This window comes from Anguilla rostrata, chromosome 8, assembly GCF_018555375.3.
Source record: "Anguilla rostrata isolate EN2019 chromosome 8, ASM1855537v3, whole genome shotgun sequence".
Lineage (NCBI taxonomy): Eukaryota > Metazoa > Chordata > Actinopteri > Anguilliformes > Anguillidae > Anguilla > Anguilla rostrata.
The window spans coordinates 34389690-34406582 of record NC_057940.1 but is presented as its reverse complement, the minus strand read 5'-3'; the positions used below and the strand labels follow the sequence as shown (position 1 = coordinate 34406582).

The following is a 16893-nucleotide window of genomic DNA, read 5'->3' as shown; positions in this document are numbered from 1 at the left end:
AAATACACTGCTGTAGCGGTATCCGAGGCTAAGGGAGGAACAACAAGCACAGACAAGCGGGGTGCAATCCAGATAGCCTTAGGCAGGCCTGCAGTCTTAAGAGAGAGGGGTGGTGGCACACAAATAAGCACAACAACAAACAATTACGCTGAGAATACACGTCCCTACGGGCCCCCCTGCATTAGACAGAAGCGTCTGTGCTGCTTACGGTGTTTTCACATGCGTGTCTCTCTGGGTTATATATTCCTTTCAGATATGAATTGATATAAATCCCCCGATGCAGAATTGTTTGCAATATTTATGTATTGCTTGTTTCCCCTTTTCAGAACGTGTAGGCTATTGTGCTATCGCGTCACAACTATGCCACCAGGCCAACCACTGTGTAAAGCGCTGCAGCTTAGACGGTGCATTGGCTATTTTCAATACGACCAGCCCCGTTGAATTCTTGCGCATTCCTCACTGATAACAAATGTGTTATCAGTAGCTAGGCTACCACCATAGACGCCACATTGGCCTTTGGATCGTACGTCAATGTCGCCGCCATATTGGTCCAGGCAAGACTGGCCTGTAAACAAGTGCAAGTAAACGGGGGAGCTGCGGTTTTTTTGGATAAAAAGCACTATAACGTTTACATTCCTCGACCGATTTCAATTAATCATTTTTATATTCAAGGGTTTATGATCTACGCGGAGGACAAAAAAAGTTTTATGGATAGTTAGGCTATAATCGCTGCTAGACGCTCAAGAGAGGAGTGTGTATCAACGTTAGGTTTACATGAACTTAATTACTTACGTGGTGGAAAATAATTCATTGTCATAACTTATGACTCATAGGGAATTGCCACAGTTAATTTTAACCTGGCAACCTAGCTAGAAAGTAATAAATGCATTGCTAGCTAACTTGAGTAGGTTTGTAAGCATCAAATAACCTTGATTGTAGGCTAGCTTTGCTTGTTAGCTACCTACCAAGTATTTCTTGCAAATGACCTTCTTCTTCTTCTTAATAATACATTAATTACTTTCTAGCCAGTTATGCTCAGTTTAATTCGTTCAAAATCAAAACACGTCTGTGGGGCCATGAAATTTGTTGTGACAGCTCCATAATAGGACATATTCAGCCTGGCTGTCCCGCGCATAGATGTTTTCGTGTGGGTGGGGTAAAAGTCAGACGCGCGGGACCATAGACCATATGCCATATGTTTATGGCTACCACAACGAACCCTGGCTGATGTAAATCTACACCCATCCTAAAACTGCAGTAGGAAACAAATTGGCGCTTTTCTCCGAAGCATAATATTCCTTTGATGACCTTCACTGACAGCCCCGTAGTATTTACAGACAGTTACAAATAAGCGCAGCCTACACCAGCATGCTGTTGTGTGTATTTACAGCCGAATGGCATAGGCCTATTTTTATGACAGACCGGTTTTGCTCAGGTTACTTGGTATAGCCACTAGATGGCCTGCTTTGATTGAATGCGAATGAGTTCTACATCTACACATAAGGGTAACGATAAGGTTCTCTAAAAATCATCGACAGTAGTATTGCAATATCTTAGCGATAACGTGGTCACAATTCAGCATCACTACTTTAAATTATACGCTAGTGATTCTTATGTAGGCCTTTCGCTCCACTACAGACAGTAACTTTCACAATAGGTCAAATAAGCGAAACAAATTTGAATCAAACTTTGGGTCAACAAGGTGAAAAATAAAACATCTTAAATCCGTCAAAGTCAAGACCTTTCCATGAGATAAGAGGGCACAAGTGAATCCGGTAAAAAAAAACTACTACAATCACTGGTCATTAACAGGTTTGATCCCACAGCAGGATTTAACAACAACATTTATGGCTTCCTAGTAAGGCCACGGCATACTGTACGTGTCCCTGAAGTTATTAATCTCGTTATATTTGGGCTGGAGAAAAAGAAGAAAAAAACATCGATTAGACATATCCTAGTATTCTTTTTTTAATCTAGAACAATCTGTTGTCAATTGTACTGTGCATCTAACATTTATGTGCCTTAAAAATATTAGGTATTGAAGGGCCATTCAGGTAGCCTAAGCCTAACACATTGCAAGGCTTTATCAGTGAAGGAAACGAGGGCGCGCATTTCTTGCGTAGGGACGCCAGGTTCGCGCGCCCCGTGCTCTCGTCAGCTGCAGTGAGGTGCACTGAAATGTCTGAGCAGCTGAGGGAGAACTCAGCAGGAATTTCTGTCTCAGTGGTCTTGTTTCCTGCGTAACTCACATTTTTTGCGTGGAATACCGGCAATTTTCACCTTTCCCATTGTGGCTGGGTAGCTGGCTACGACTTTTTTGATATGGCATGTACAGGAGAAACATGGAACTTATTCCAACGTGGAAAATAACGTGGGTTTTAAATCTCATCGACATCGCCCACTGCTGGCTTCTCCCTCTGCCTTGTTTGGGATAGCAGCACTCAGCCACACAGATTGTAGTCTAGCTTGATATCGCTACAGCTGTGTGAATAGATAGTCAGTTTGCAAGATAGCTAGGCGCATTTCTCGCCGAAATTATTTGGAGAAACAGTTTTATTTTTTAGTCTGATCGGGCATCTTTCCAGACAAAAATATAACGCGGAACGGTCTTATTCAGGTTTCACTCAAGGTAGCTGGTTAGATAGCCGGCTAGCTAGCTGCCCAGTCCGTCAATCTAGCTAGCTAGCTGGCTAGCAAGGTTGTGTTGGAAAATGGAGGCGGTTATTGAAAAAGAATGCAGTGCGCTTGGAGGACTTTTTCAGACCATAATCGGCGACATGAAGGTAATGACAATGTTATTAAAATGCTTCGTAATCGTTTTTCCCCAATCTAATGCAAGGCCCTTTTATTTGTTAATGATGTGTAGCACTAAATATGGCTATCCGGTAAACTGGCCAATGGGCTGGTTAGCCTGTTTTTATTGAATGGAAAACAATATCGACATCTATTATGACTGGATAGGTGGCTGGCTAACGTTAGTTGGTTCCCTGGCTAGATTAAAATGAATCAATTAGCTAAGTGGCAGTCACTGTAGTAGGACAAAATACGTTTCTACTGGCTTGAAATTCTAGCATACGTATCGATACCAAGCAAATGTTAACCAGCGCGGTATGAAAATCTGTTAAATTTTAAGTAATCCAACGCCAACGAATTGCTTAATTTGGCTCTCTCGTTTGTGCATATTTCCCCTGACACAATTCAGACTGAGAGCCTGCTCGAAATCATTGTTCAATAAAGCTCAGTGATATATTGTTCGCTAGCAATTGGCATCTAGGGTATGCACGGTGAGTTTGTTTTTCATTGCGTTCTGACCAGCTCGATACCACACAACCATACTGTCGGTTCACCAATTTCTACGTTGCTGGATAAAGTGAGGAATTGGCGACAGTAATGCTCAGAAGGCTAAAAAAGTTTAGTTGGCTTCATGTACGACATCAAGTCGTTATATTGCTACGTAGAATGTTGCATTGGAACGGCAATTGTTTAATTTAACCACAACTTAAGATGGTGCTTTCCGAAATTACTGAATTTATTTATTTGGCTTTTACATTTTTCTTTTCGGTCGTGGAATTGTTTATGCATTGGACTTGAGAATATATTGAGGGCAAGGGAACGAACACGGATGCGATCACTGGCTTACGTGGAACTGGACCCCATTTCACGAGGCATCGATCGTGTCACCTGTTGCAAATGCCCGAATGTTGAAAATAGCAGGGTGACCTCCAAGGGAGATGTGGCACTTGGTTGCATGTGACCATCTTCACTGACACGATAGAGGATCTTTTCCGCAGCGAAATTAAACAGGGTCTAGCGTTAAAACGACAAATCCCAGAAGACTGCTAAGAGAGGTACATTGACGTATGGAACAGAAAACTGAAAATTCGGTTTCATACTCAAGCATGGTCAGAGTTGAAATGCACACGATTCTCAAGTGTAGACTTGAGCACAGATCTTTATCATTAGTATTGCGGTTAAAAGTGATAACAGAGGTCTAAAATGAAAATGTCTGGGGGTACAGTTGTGATTTCAATTCAGCATTTAGATATACTGAAGATTTTAACGTTTATGGCTCTAAAAATTAATACGAAATAATCTTGTGCACTTTAGATGATTAATCTGAATGAATATCAGTAAAAATGTGCGGTAAGATGTAATCCTCTTGTATGGAAAACATTTTTTGGGAAGCAGTGGAAGAGACAACTGTGGTGTCTTATGGTAAAAAAAAAAATCTGTGCTATATTACAGTAGCTGTTATTTAATCACACAGTGAGTTATATCACAGTCCACGATAAACCGTGCTTCCAAGTAAAGCAAGCAATTTTTTTTTTACAACTGAGGATGATTCATGCTATCCATCAAATTAGGCTTCCTGTCTCTCTGCTTCCTCCTGAGGGCTTCCATTTGTTTTATCTTGAAATGTCAACTCTGTTATTCAAAGACGGAATGTAATGAGGGTGCTGCTTAGAAAAATAAAAAAATGGCATCTTAATTTCTTTGGAGCCACATGGTTTCATGTGTTGCCAAGGTAACAATTGACTTGGTATCATGTGTTGTCTTGGTAACATTTGTTTGACTTATTACCTGAACAACAAGGGAGGTCCAAGAATACACATTTAAACTGTGGGGGGCAGTATCTGATTTAATCAGTTACTGTTGAAAACTGACCTTGTTATTGGGTTCTTAAACTTGAGTCTTCGCTGTAGTGGTTTCACCCTTCCCTTTTGCCTGTTTTCATGCTGCTTGAACCAATGGATGTTTTTTTTTTTACACTCATTTACCTATTGTGCAAGGGTACTGCCATTATCAGTTATAGTATCAGTCTTTCCGGTGTTCTGTTTTGTTTGACTAATGTTATAGTCATGTCTCTCCTGTTGAACCCTGGGGTCTTGGGCCTGCCAACTCTTGTCATGCATTGGATTCTGGTTCTAAACCCTGCCCCATTCACAGATCCTCAGACCTTTCAGTCTACAGAATCTTTACACCTCTTATCTTCCAGCTTTGCTCATTTAGGCTATTTGTTAAAATTGTGCCCCACATTCACTGTGCTAGGCCAGTGTGTCAGAAGTCACACAGACTCGTATATTGAATGCATGTAGGACAGGCCTGTAATATGGTTACAGAAAAAGATTGTGGTTTCAGATGTATGGATTTAGTGTGTTGACCCCTCTGATAGTGACTTGCGTTATTTTCCTGGTGTGATGCGCCATGCAGTTGATGTGTGTTTATTAAAGGGATGGATGATGTGTGTTTATTAAAGGGATGATGCATTTCCTGAAACGGTGTTTCCTTTGTCCCCACAGAGCAGCTACCCAGTCTGGGAGGATTTTATCAGCAAGGCTGGGAAGCTGCAGTCCCAGCTCAGGTAAACTGGGCTCCCATGTTACTGTTCTCTCTCTTTCTCTCTCTTTTCATTCTCTCGCTCTTTATCTCTGTCTATCTCTGCTCACACACTGAGCAAAGCAATGACAGCTGTAAGCTGTATGACTGCTCTTTTGATAGAGGTCACACCAGAGCAGTTTATTTCCCGTTTTGCAGACCTGTCAATCATTTCCTTGCATGCACTTGCATCCACGTCAGAAGCCGCGAGCTGTTTTCAGAACAAATCCTATTGGTTGCACACATTCCTCACCTCATTTTTTATTTTTTTTTTGGAAGGCAACACGGCAATTTCCAGATCTTTTTTTTATTGTGCTGTGGCCAGCAAAACTCCTGTTCCCACCCTTAGGCAGTGGAGGTCACAGTGGAGGGAACTCTGTTAACTTCCACAGGTGTATGGGTTTCAGTTGAACTCCAGTCTAGCTGAACCGAAGCCTCTGACGGAATGTGGAACACCTGCTGGATGGAATGCGGACCACCTGCTGGGGTCATCCCTTAGCTGGGGTCAACCGTTAGCTGCTGGCCGAAAGGCATTTCTGTGGATGTCCAAGACACCACCGACTGGCCTGACCGCTAGATTCTGCCCAACTCCCCCCCCCTCACAGCGTTCCTTGAAAATGAAGTTTCGCGTTTCGAATGGTGTGACTATCCAGCGCAGAAGGTTATGTGAGCTCATTGGGGGGGAAAAGGCAACTAACCTTTATCAGGAGAGATTAACTGAGACTCATTTTGTCCTCGTTGTGGCTATAAAAGAGTGTCAGTGGGTGTGTTTTTGGCTTTTGTGGGTTAATAATTCACTCAATTGATCAATCAATCTGTCCCGCGCAACGGCCAGAGATACGTTTGATTTACAGAAACAATATCTGGATTGAGGTCTTTCTCTGCAGTTTGTAGTGCAGAGTAGTGGAAGGTCACATGTTATTTTCGGAGTGGATTACCTCCCTGTGGCCAAGTATTACTTTAGTCTGATTATGTATATGTAGCAGTCACAAGAGTCAACATTAATGAGTTATTTCACACATTATTGCACTGATTTTTGGTAAAAGCAACACAGTTTAACATTTCTAAAATTCTTTGAAGAATTACCATTTGTAATTGTAGTAATGTAAGTCTTATAATTCTTGTAGCTTTTGTCTGTTAACTATAAGAGCTCCAGTCAGAATGATTTTTCTTAATGACATGCTTATTTTTTATTTACCATTATTTTCCTGACATGATTCAAGTTTGTCCCACATGTGAAATGTATTGAAATGTTGGGGTTTGAATGTGTCAGTGTGTAGTGCTGTGTGAGCAGTACTGAGTGAGCAGTGAATGGAGGATGACCCCTGTCACCTCCCACCCATATCCTTCCTCACTGCCCTTGGCAGTCGTCAGTCAGGTCAGCAGGGCAGAGTCCAGGCTTTATGAGACACACACACACACACAGTCTCTCTCTCACGCGCACACACACACACACACGCACACACACACAGTCAGTAGTCACAAGGAAATCCTGTGTACAGAGTTCAGCTCCTGTAGCTACAGGAAAGAAGCCCAGTGAGCAGAATCTGCTCTTGTGGAGACTTGAGTACAATGTGCGCTTCCTTTTCTGGACTGCTGGGATGCATGGACTACTTGGGGGCCCCTGCCACATTTATTTTCAGTTTCCCTTCAACAGAAATTGTATTTCTATAAAATTCTGCAATCTATAGGCTATGCCACCATAGTTGTCCTTCTTTCCTCAAGTTTCACACTCTGGCTTAAGTCATTGCCTTCAATAACTTATTTTGTGTTTGGAGATCCCTGTTGAAACATTTCAAAGAAAATCTAAATGGTTTCCACATTAATGATGTTTAAACATTGCAAAGATCCACTTAACTTCTTTGAAACTACCAAGGTTCTGAAAATACTGCTCCATGATTTAGGTCTCCTTTTCCAGTGAAGTCATAATGTTTTTTTTTAAAATGTAAATGGAGAATGTTTTCCAAAGAGGTTATTTAGTTTAGAAGTCCAGTACCCTTACTCCTGAATTATACTTCCACCAAGGAACCTAACTCATTAATCTCATTCCCCTATCCCTTATAATCTCAACCTATCCCTTAACATTTAAAAAGTATTTTCCTTTTGGTTCAGTGTGACATAAATATAATTATCCATTAAAGCATTACTGGCAGTTGGCTTATTAATTTAATCTACAAATGTCATAGCAAAGGGGCAGTAGTCAGACACAGAGAAGTAACCCTGCACCAAAGTCCGGCTTTAAATAATGGCTTATAAAAAGCATTGGCTCCCTGCCTCCCCTCATTTCCCTCAGTGGCTGATGAGCGAGAGATAAGGTGTTGAACGCGGTCCAGCTGCCGCAGATGCACGTGCAGCCGGCGTGTGATTTCCCTGAAGCGCGCACGCTCGTGAGCAGCTGTGTTTCCCCCTCTCTCTTCCAGAGCCACCATGGTAGCTGCCGCCGCCTTCCTGGACGCCTTTCAGAAAGTAGCGGACCTGGCGACCGGCGCACGAGGTGAGCAGGTGTCCCGGACGCGGGGGAGGGAAGGAAGGAAGGGGTGGGGTGGGGGGCGAGCGGGGCGTGTCCGGAAACCCGTCTCCCGGCAGCAGAGGCGGGGGGCGGAGTCGAGCGTGTAAGGTGGCGGGAGGAGGGCGGGGCCGGTAAGCGAGCCATCAGGAGAGCTCCTGTATGGCATCTTTATTTGGTTTTATGCTCCGTGGCATCTGGGGCCGTAACTCATAATGCTGCAGGGCTGAGTCACCATCTGGCCTTCGGCAGGGTAAGACGGCTTTACTGGTGGTCAGATACTTTATGGAACCACGTAACGGCTGGGTCTCTAGATTGGAAATGGTGGGGGGGTTTGCCCAGTGTATTTTATTGTCTTTGGAGCACAGATGGATAAATCCCATCAGGCCGTCAGTTTATCTTCCTTCCCCAACGACCACGTTCTGTCCCCAAAGCTCGGTCTGCGCTCGGCGCTGCCTGCCTCACCGCTGGCCGCTGCTCGCGAATCGGCCGCTCGGGCGGGCGGACAGGTGGGCATTTTGAGAAGCTTGCTCAGAAACGGTGGACTTGACCTGCGGCTAAGCGCTTGGGAGAGCACAGGCAGGAGGGCGTGGCTTCAGAATTTCCCGTAACCCCGCCCAGTTTGGGCTCTGTTCTCCGCAGGGCTCCTGGAAGCCCCTTCCCTTCCTCTTCCTCGTTGTTTTCCGCTCGCGCACGCCCTCCCTGCTTCTCCATGCCTAATGCTGCGGAAGGCTGGGGCGCATAGAGCAGGCTGGTGGTGCTAAACCCCACTAACGCTAGACCCTCTCACAATGCTGCTGCATGTAGCGGCAGTGTTATAACATTAACAGAACGTTCCGCTAACATTGTGAAAACATTCTGCGTTGGCTGGGAATCCCTTCAGTACTGCGCTTGCTCTAGGATGTTGAGGAACTGAAATTCATTTGATGGGTTTTGAAGCTGGTGACCTTCGTTTTTTCCCTGATCAGAGTAAGATTTCAGCTGTTGGCTGCAGCTTGCATCTGTGTCCTGCGCTCCAGTGTAATTGACTGCAGCTGTGACCCGCATGGCAATTTCTCCGGTGCGTATCTGCACACGCTGGCAACCCGAGGGCTCTTCCCCGGTCCCGAGCCGACGAGCGTGCCAGCGTGCCCAGCGCCCGCGTTCGTTCCGGCTCCACGCCGGCAAACCCGCCAGTTACATCCCCACGCCTCTGATTGGCGGTTCAAAGAAACGTTAACGAGCAGAGCAGGCACCACCCCCCCCCTCGTTTTCGGAAGCGTGGCTAAGCCGGATCTGGGCTGGCTGTCGGCCTGTCGGCCCGTCGGCCCTGTGGGGATCATGTTCTATCGTTCATCGCTCTTCTGCCTCTGATGCCCATGGCATGATCCGCTGACGTTGGCCCTGCCTTATTAATTCAGTTCCCTCTGCACCGGATGTTTCCCCCGGCTTGTTGCGTGTGTGTGTCTGTGTGTGTGTGTGTGTGTGTCTGTGCGTGTGTGTGTGAGCGTGTGTGTCTGTGTCTGTTTGTCTATGAATGTGTTTTATGTTTGAATGGGTGTGCGCAGGTTTGTTTGTGAGACAATAATAAGCCAGCTGCTGCGACATCGCTGTATCTGTGTACGTGTATGTATGTGTGCGTGTGTGAGTGTGAGCGTGTGTGTGCGTGTGTGAGTGTGTGCAGTACCGCAGACTGCAGAAGGAAGCCTGGGAGCTGGGATCCCTGCGTGAGCTCACTGCAGCACAGACCATCATCTGCCGGACACATCCTGCCTCTGTTTGTGCTGCTATTAATAGCTAATGGCTAATGGCAGCTGAGAAAGACACACATCTGTCAGAGCAGAGCAGCGCTGAGGAAAGGCGGGTATGGCTAGCCGTTAACGTTCACGCCAGAGGCTTTCCCAGAGCCGCTAACGAGCCCGCGCCGCGCGGATCCCTCGCGCGCTTCTCCCTCCCTGTTTCTGGAGGTGGAGGTACAGGCTAACCGGAGCGCGGTGCAAAGCTACCTGCTCCCCCCAGCGTGTAACGTTACATTGCACTGCAGTCCGCTCAACCAGCCCTCTCCTCCCAGCCCCCTGAAATCCCAGCACTGCTGTGGTCCACAGCCCTAATTGGCTACGCGGGCTCCTCTCAGGGGGCTCGGGTTTTATGCGCCCAAAGCCCCAGGGTCTTTTCTTGGAGGAATGAAACGGAAATAATAATAAAAAACTCAATTTAAAGCGCACGTTTTTGTGACCGGCTTTCTTCCCCATATGGTGTTTTATGGCGAGTGTCTGTAACAATACCACGGCGGGCCACCACCACGTGCTGGATTTACGCTACGCTGTTCAGGGCTGGTTAAAGTGCGAGATCCCCCACAACGTGTCGTTCGCTTCCTCAGGCGCTTCCTCGCTCCGCGTGCGTGTGTGCCTGCTCTCCTTCCGCTCGTTACGGGAAGGGCGTGGTTTTCCTCCAGACCTCGGCGTGCGGCAGAGGCTCGTCCTCCTCGGCCTCCGCCGCAGGCGAACAATGGAGCTCTCTGAACGGCGGTAGCACGGCGTTTGAGAACATGAGCGGACAAAAACCCGCAAAAAGCGAGCGAGAACCTGGGGCGGGGGTGAGAGGGGAAAACGCCCGAGGAGGAGCCCGGACCCGGCCGTCACGCGTGGCGTTTCGGTCCCGTTCCGTGTCTTCGGAATGAAAACGGAAAAATGGGATGGCAGTTTGCCTTTAAGGCTGCTTTTGGGTGTGACCAGACCCAGAGGGGAGCCAAAATGGCGGCGCGCGTAGCTCCCGCTGCGAGGTTCGCCTGAAATAGCGCCTTTCGTTGCGTTCAGTGGGCGCGCTGAGGGCGTGGGCCCTCGGCGAGGACAGCCCCGTGGCGGCGGTGGCGGCGGCGGGGGCGAGGCTGACCGCGGGCTTTCTGTTCGCCGGTCTCCGTGTAAACACGCCAGCGTCCTGGCTTTGCCACCGCTTCCCCTCACGCTGTGTTTTTGTTTTGTTTCTGCTCCGCTCCACCTGGGCGTGGCACTGGGCTCCTTTTCAAACGCGCCTTAGTTTTCCGAGGGATTGTGTAACAGGGTGCCAGGTGTCACGTCAACTCCAGGGCATAACCCCACTTCTGCTGTCGTGGTCATGGCAACCCACAGTCTTACTGAGTCAGCTGCACCTTTACTTGTGGTTTACTTTCACACGCACACATTTGCATGCGCGCACACTCACACACCCACTCACACACATGCACACTCACACACAAACACGCACACTCACACACGCACACACACGCACACACAGTCTACATCGGGGGCCTTCTCATATCTCTCTCATTATTGTATACGAGTTCCCCATAGACCACCAGTGTAGGTCTGCCTTTGTAGCCTTCCTTTTACTAGAGCAGTGAGACTGCATTATTCATGTCTGTTCCTCTGGCGGTGGTGCGGTTCTCTCTCTCCTGCTTCAGACTGTGGTTCTTTAATTTTGCGACACCGATACCCTCTGATTTTTTTTTTTTTTGGTAATGTTTCCCCACACTGTAAGAGGTGCCCGGTATGGTACACTTGTCAGAACATGTGTCTTCAAGCTTCAGAAGCTCCCACATGAAGCTTTTTATATATTCAGGTGTTAATTAGTTTTTTTTTTAATGATAACCCTTTGGCACGGTTTTCTTGACACGCTAGGGAGAATCCTGTATAAAGTCGGCTTGCCGTATTGCTTTTTGCAGGGAGTCATGGGAGTTTGGTCTTCCGTGGAAGTGCCTTCGCAGCCGAAGGGCGAAATCTGAGACCCCACAGGGATACAGTGCTGCTTCTGCCGCTTCTGAGAGGTCGTCCTCTGTGCTGTTCCTACCAGAGACTCCCAGTCATCAGCATCTGGCCCTGTAGGAGAACATTCTGTACCTAGGCCAGAGGGGCTGGCCTCTGATTGGTTAGCCGTCGTGTGACAGCTGTCGCCATGGCACCCCTGTGACAGAAGCATTTCAGACATGACGGTGTTACCGAAGCTAAGCCACCCTCTGTTTTGGATATGAGAGTAAGGTTACCGAAGGTTGGCCACCCTCTTTTTTCAGAAACGAGCGTGACATTACCAAAGGCTCCGTCTGGCGTATGACGGCAGTATTAGCAAAGCTTAACTTCTTCTGTCTGGGGTATGACTGCTATATTACCAAAGGCTATTCATAATTTGTCTGAGATTGGACAGCAGTGTTACTGAAGGTTATTCACCTTCTGGCTCAGACAATATGAAAAATACCCTCTCGTATCTGATGAGTGACAATAAACTCAGTTAAAGAAAATAAACGGTCTGAACGGGAGGACTATGAAAATTCCCAGAAGCCCTTTAATTTAATCCTTGCACTTATTAAAGTGGGATTATGTGAAATGGTTGTGGCCGGTGGATTACGCGGTCATGCGGTTTGGGGGAAACCCTGGTGTGGCTGGAGAGGGCGGGGGCGGGCTCTGCAGGGGAGCTGGGCAGATGGACGGACGGACGGACGGACGGACAGATTGCCAAACAGACGTAAGCACAGAAAGGGGGGCGGTCCTCCGTGTGCGGCACGCTGCCAATAGCGGCCTCGGGCCGTCTGTCTCTGTTCCCGCCTCCCCGAGACATCAGATCTCTGGAGCCTCATCCAGGACAAGTCTTATCAAGCAGCAGAGCTACACTTTCACACTCTGTGGGCCAGAACAGCCAGGGGGAAAGACATGCTAATGAAAGGCCATGAGAAGAACATGAAATGGATTTTAATAAAGAATAAAAGAGGCTTTTACCTCACAAGCGGCTTTTAAACTTTTTTTTTAAAACTCTCCACAAATGGAGCGTCAGTATTGCTGGTGGCTGTAGCTCAATTGAAAGGGTGTCATTGCTTTTAGCTGAAAGCTGAAGATTTCAGTGCCATGTGGGGCACAGAATAGACTCGCTCTTTAGCTGTGCGATGTGCTAATGCTAAATGCAACCCCTTGAAGTTTCGTCTTGGATTGACCCCACAGGCACAGGTTTCAAAGTCTGATGCGAAACTCAGAGCAAAAACAAAAGCAGGAGTTCCTACGCAGGTGCTGGGCTCTATCTCCCTGGCGATAAACATTTTACTGACGCATGATAAGATTTTAAAGCTCCTTAATAAGCCTGAAGATAAAGCGTTTAGCTTGACTCCCTCTGCTTTTCTTACTTGCGCAGTCAAAAGAACATAAACCTGCTTTCAGGCTGGCAGGTTCCTGAAATGACATCACTGCAGATGTTCACTGGAAGTGCCTGCCTGGCTCCTCTGGTCTGTTTTTTTTTTTTTTGCACTTTGCTGAGCTTCCACCATCAGTGAATGGCCTCTTGGCGCATTTAAGCTGTCCAGGGCATTGTTCCTTGTGATTTAAGTTCTGGGTGTCGGTAGAGTTCACCCATCCCTGGGGATTTGGCGCATCTGAAGTCACTTAGAGGAGGTCTGTGTTTATCTGTGCTAGAGGTCAGCGGTTGGGCGCTCGTGTGGGAGTCCTTAAGGGGCCGTGGTCAGCGCATGTGGTTTTCTGATCAGCATCGCTTTTGGAATGCAGCGGGGCAAATGGTGAGATCTGAAAAACTCATTCATGCTGAAAAGCTTTTTTGCTTCCGAGACCTTTTTAGGGGAGCAGCAACTAAATGCTCCTGAGTTTGCCATCTCATAAATGGATTGAAAGACTTGTGCTGGACCAGGTTCTTGAAAGGCCACGTATTTGGGGGAAAAAAAACTTTGGCACTCCGAACAAAACAAATTATTTTCGATCGGACCCTGCAAATGTAAAATCAATCATTCATGTGCAAATGTTAATTGTTGGTGCATTGTACTGTATTTTATAAGATCAATTTAAGTTGACACTAAATCCAGGATATGTACAACTGACATTTTGTTCTTGTATGATAAAGGGAGGGTAAATTTGGTTATACAAACATGGAGATTTATTTTATAATATACTTTTTTATTGTTCCCCAGCCCCTAAATTTGGACAGTCTAAAAGTAAGTCTTGGTCCATTCGAAAGATTGTGAGCATGCTCACCAGTAGGCACACCGGCCACAGGTAGGTAGCCGCAACATGGAGCACAGCCTATTTTATTTAATTAATTTTTTTATTAAGGCGGCGGACTGGCGGATGTCCAGGCAGCGTTGCGGGTCTGGCGAACATCAGCATTTGTGATGTCATGTGCTGCAGTTCTGCTTGTGTGCTGTGCCAGGCCACCTTGCTTTGGCTCCAGCTCTTGTTAGCCTGGTTTCAGTTCCACAGAGGGATGGAAAAACAAGTTTTAGATTCCCTTTAATTCTGCTGGATCAGAACTGTTTCCAAAGCTTCTTTTGAAAATGACACTATGGTCTTTGAATCAGTTAGTTTTCACAGGACAGGTTTTTTGGACCAAATAATAATTTTTCAGCTGTATCTCCTTTTCCAGCCGAAGTATAGTTCTCCCCCCCCCCCCCCATATTCAGTCATCGCTTTGTGGAGAATTTGGTCCTTCAGTCACTGTCCTGTTTGCTTTGGCCTGATTCGAATGTTATGAAGCTGCCTCTCCTTAACTTCACATGACATGACTTACCACAAGGTCATCAATTATTAAATTAGGTCAAATCTAGATCTAGATCTTATTAAGCAGTTACTGTGCTTGGGAGATATACTCTGAAGTCTCTCCTAGACTGTACTTCACAGACAGAAAATACTGGTTGTCTGTAACCAGCACATTTAACTCGAATTAGGGCATGAAGCTACTTGATCCAAGACTTAAATGCCTTCGGAATGGGAATGCTCCGGGCAAAATGAACTCATTTGGACGTCTGAAATGCAGTGTCATCCTTGCAAGGATACATAAGAGGGCTTCAGCTATGATATGAGGCTTTCCCCCCTTCCAAAAAAAAAAGTAGATTAATTAAAAAAGTAAATTAATAGCCTAATGCTAATTGTTCTCTGACAATTAGAAGTGTAACTAAATATCTGATTTTTATAATGCAGTACCTTACCTTGTTTGCTCGGTGCACACATTTAAAAGAAAGACACCTTTCTCGTAGCAAATGTATCTCTGTTTTTCAACTGTTTTACCGTGTAGTTGGAACTGAGCGTGCTCAATTTCCCTTCATTATGGTCTCCCAGTTCCCAGAATGCACTGCAGATCTTCTCTCCCCCCTTCTGCTTATTAACATGAGGCTAGCGCACTTCTAAAAATGGATATGCATTTGTATTCCTCGCAGTGAGGCCCAGACCAGCTTAGCATACGAAGCGTGCTCTGTGTCTGCTTAGCTCAGCATTCAGGGGCTGTATGTATGCATTTCGTTGATCAATAACTTTGTAAAAGAATGAGTGATGACAGAACTGGGAATTGCAAATTTGTCTACTGAGGAGGAGGAGAGATAGAAGGCAGCAGTTTCAGCATTGGCTCCAAGTAGGTTACAAAACCATGCAAAGGTTAGAGATTTACTCGTTATTGTAGCTGTTAAAACAACTCAAAAGTTTTCAGTTTGGATACTAAGTATTGACACTAAGATTTCAAATTTACTGCAAAGTTTCACCCTGTAAGTGAAAGTAATGTGTAATGTGAACGTATCACTTTATTCACTGTCGAAGGGGAAGAGGCTTTTGTGCCTAAGGCTCATTGAATGAACTGGTGGGTTGGTGAGATCAGGCTACTGTACTTGACAGTGGGCTCTTTGTGGCCACTTCCAGCCTCGTCCAGTCACTGGTCCGCGGGGCTGTTAGAGTGGACGGCAGCGTCTGTCGGCGGGGGGGACGTACGGGGCCGCAGCGTGGGCGTGGAGACGGAGCGGGACAGGGAGGGGAGTGCTGTTACGGGCGCGCCGTGGGGCCTGCTGGCCAGTGGCGCCCCCTACAGAGGCTCCGGCGCACAGGCAGCCAGTCTCACCGCTGCGGACCCAATGGGCTGCCCTGTAAAGGAAATCCCGTGAGGTCAGAGTGGCCCGTGAGCAGAGGCGCACTGGAGGGCGGGGTCACATTTCGGCCTGGAAAGCCAGAGCTACGCGCGTTCCATTAAGGAGTCACACGTGTTAGCGGTATCTTGTTTAGCGGTATCAGCGTTTCCCTCCTTTCCTTACTTACCCTTCCTTATCCACTGTAAATGTGCCGGTAATGGAGTGTGCATAAATAGCGGGGAGAGGACTGAACCGGTGGCCGTGGCAACTGGGGGATGGAAGCCTGGCGTCACAGTTTATTTGCTTATCGCAGGCTCCTGTCGACGCCCGTGATGCGTCTGGACTCGCTGGGTAAGCGTAGCTCAGAACTAGTTTCCCTCGCTCGTAATCACGCAGATTGAGTTGTTGTGATAAGGAAGACAAGCCCTTTTACCCTGCAGTGCAGAACCTCCTTTAAACCCACTCTATCCCGAGCGGGTGCGGTTGTCGTGCCACTTGACTGCGACCTCGAATCGCCGCCTTTAATTTGAACGTTTTTACAACCCGTCCTTTTTTTCCCCGTCGTCCCGAAATGTGCAATTATCCAGCGCGCCGACGTACGGGAGATGTCGACCGCGAGGGCGGCGCGCGGTGACTCAGCGTGATTGCATGTTGTCTCGTCGGTCTGTGCACGAATCGAGGCTCGCGACGCTCGGTGTCGAAATGGCGCAGCTCCAAATCCGTGGGATGCTTGCAGTTATTTGCTTTTTTTTATTATTATCGCTGCTGTGGACGGGTACCGAATGCTGCGTTTCAGGTTTTTGTGACGGGCAGGGCGATCGGGGTTCTGGTTCCTGGGCGTCGGCCTCTCCGGAGCGGCTGTGTTGCGTCTCAGTTCGGCGGGCGGCTCGCGGCCTGCCGCGGCCCAGCGTGAGTTCGCGGCTGAATTATTAAGCTCCCCAGCAGGACGCGCCGGCGTACCCCACGGTCTCACCTTTCCTTCTTCAGCAAATGGCGCTCGTTAGTGCTCGGTGAATCCAATAAAAATGAAAAATAAATTGCCTAAATTAACTGCCTTTTGAATGTATGGGAGAGTAAGGACTGGACCCTGAACAGCAGTGTGATTGTGCAGTCTGGGCGTAAATGATTTTTCTCCCAGTTGTTCCTTTAAAAATGTTGGTATGACTATGTCTGAGATAAA

General features: G+C 47.1%; 1 protein-coding gene across 7 annotated transcripts in view; it reads left to right on the top strand.

Moving 5' to 3' along the window:
- The first annotated feature begins 2112 nt into the window (after positions 1 to 2112).
- LOC135261488 (protein MTSS 1-like) overlaps positions 2113 to 16893 on the top strand; it is a 49395-nt gene continuing 34614 nt past the window's right edge. For 3 of the 7 annotated variants that reach the window (XM_064347822.1, XM_064347825.1, XM_064347819.1), the window contains exons 1-3: positions 2114 to 2783; positions 5301 to 5362; positions 7797 to 7870. In XM_064347822.1, the coding sequence (XP_064203892.1) occupies positions 2712 to 2783; positions 5301 to 5362; positions 7797 to 7870 (208 nt within the window). In that variant the 5' untranslated portion in view covers positions 2114 to 2711. Of the gene's footprint in view, positions 2784 to 5300; positions 5363 to 7796; positions 7871 to 16893 lie in introns of all 7 variants that reach the window. The other 4 variants (XM_064347826.1, XM_064347820.1, XM_064347823.1 and 1 more) reach the window with 2 other exon arrangements.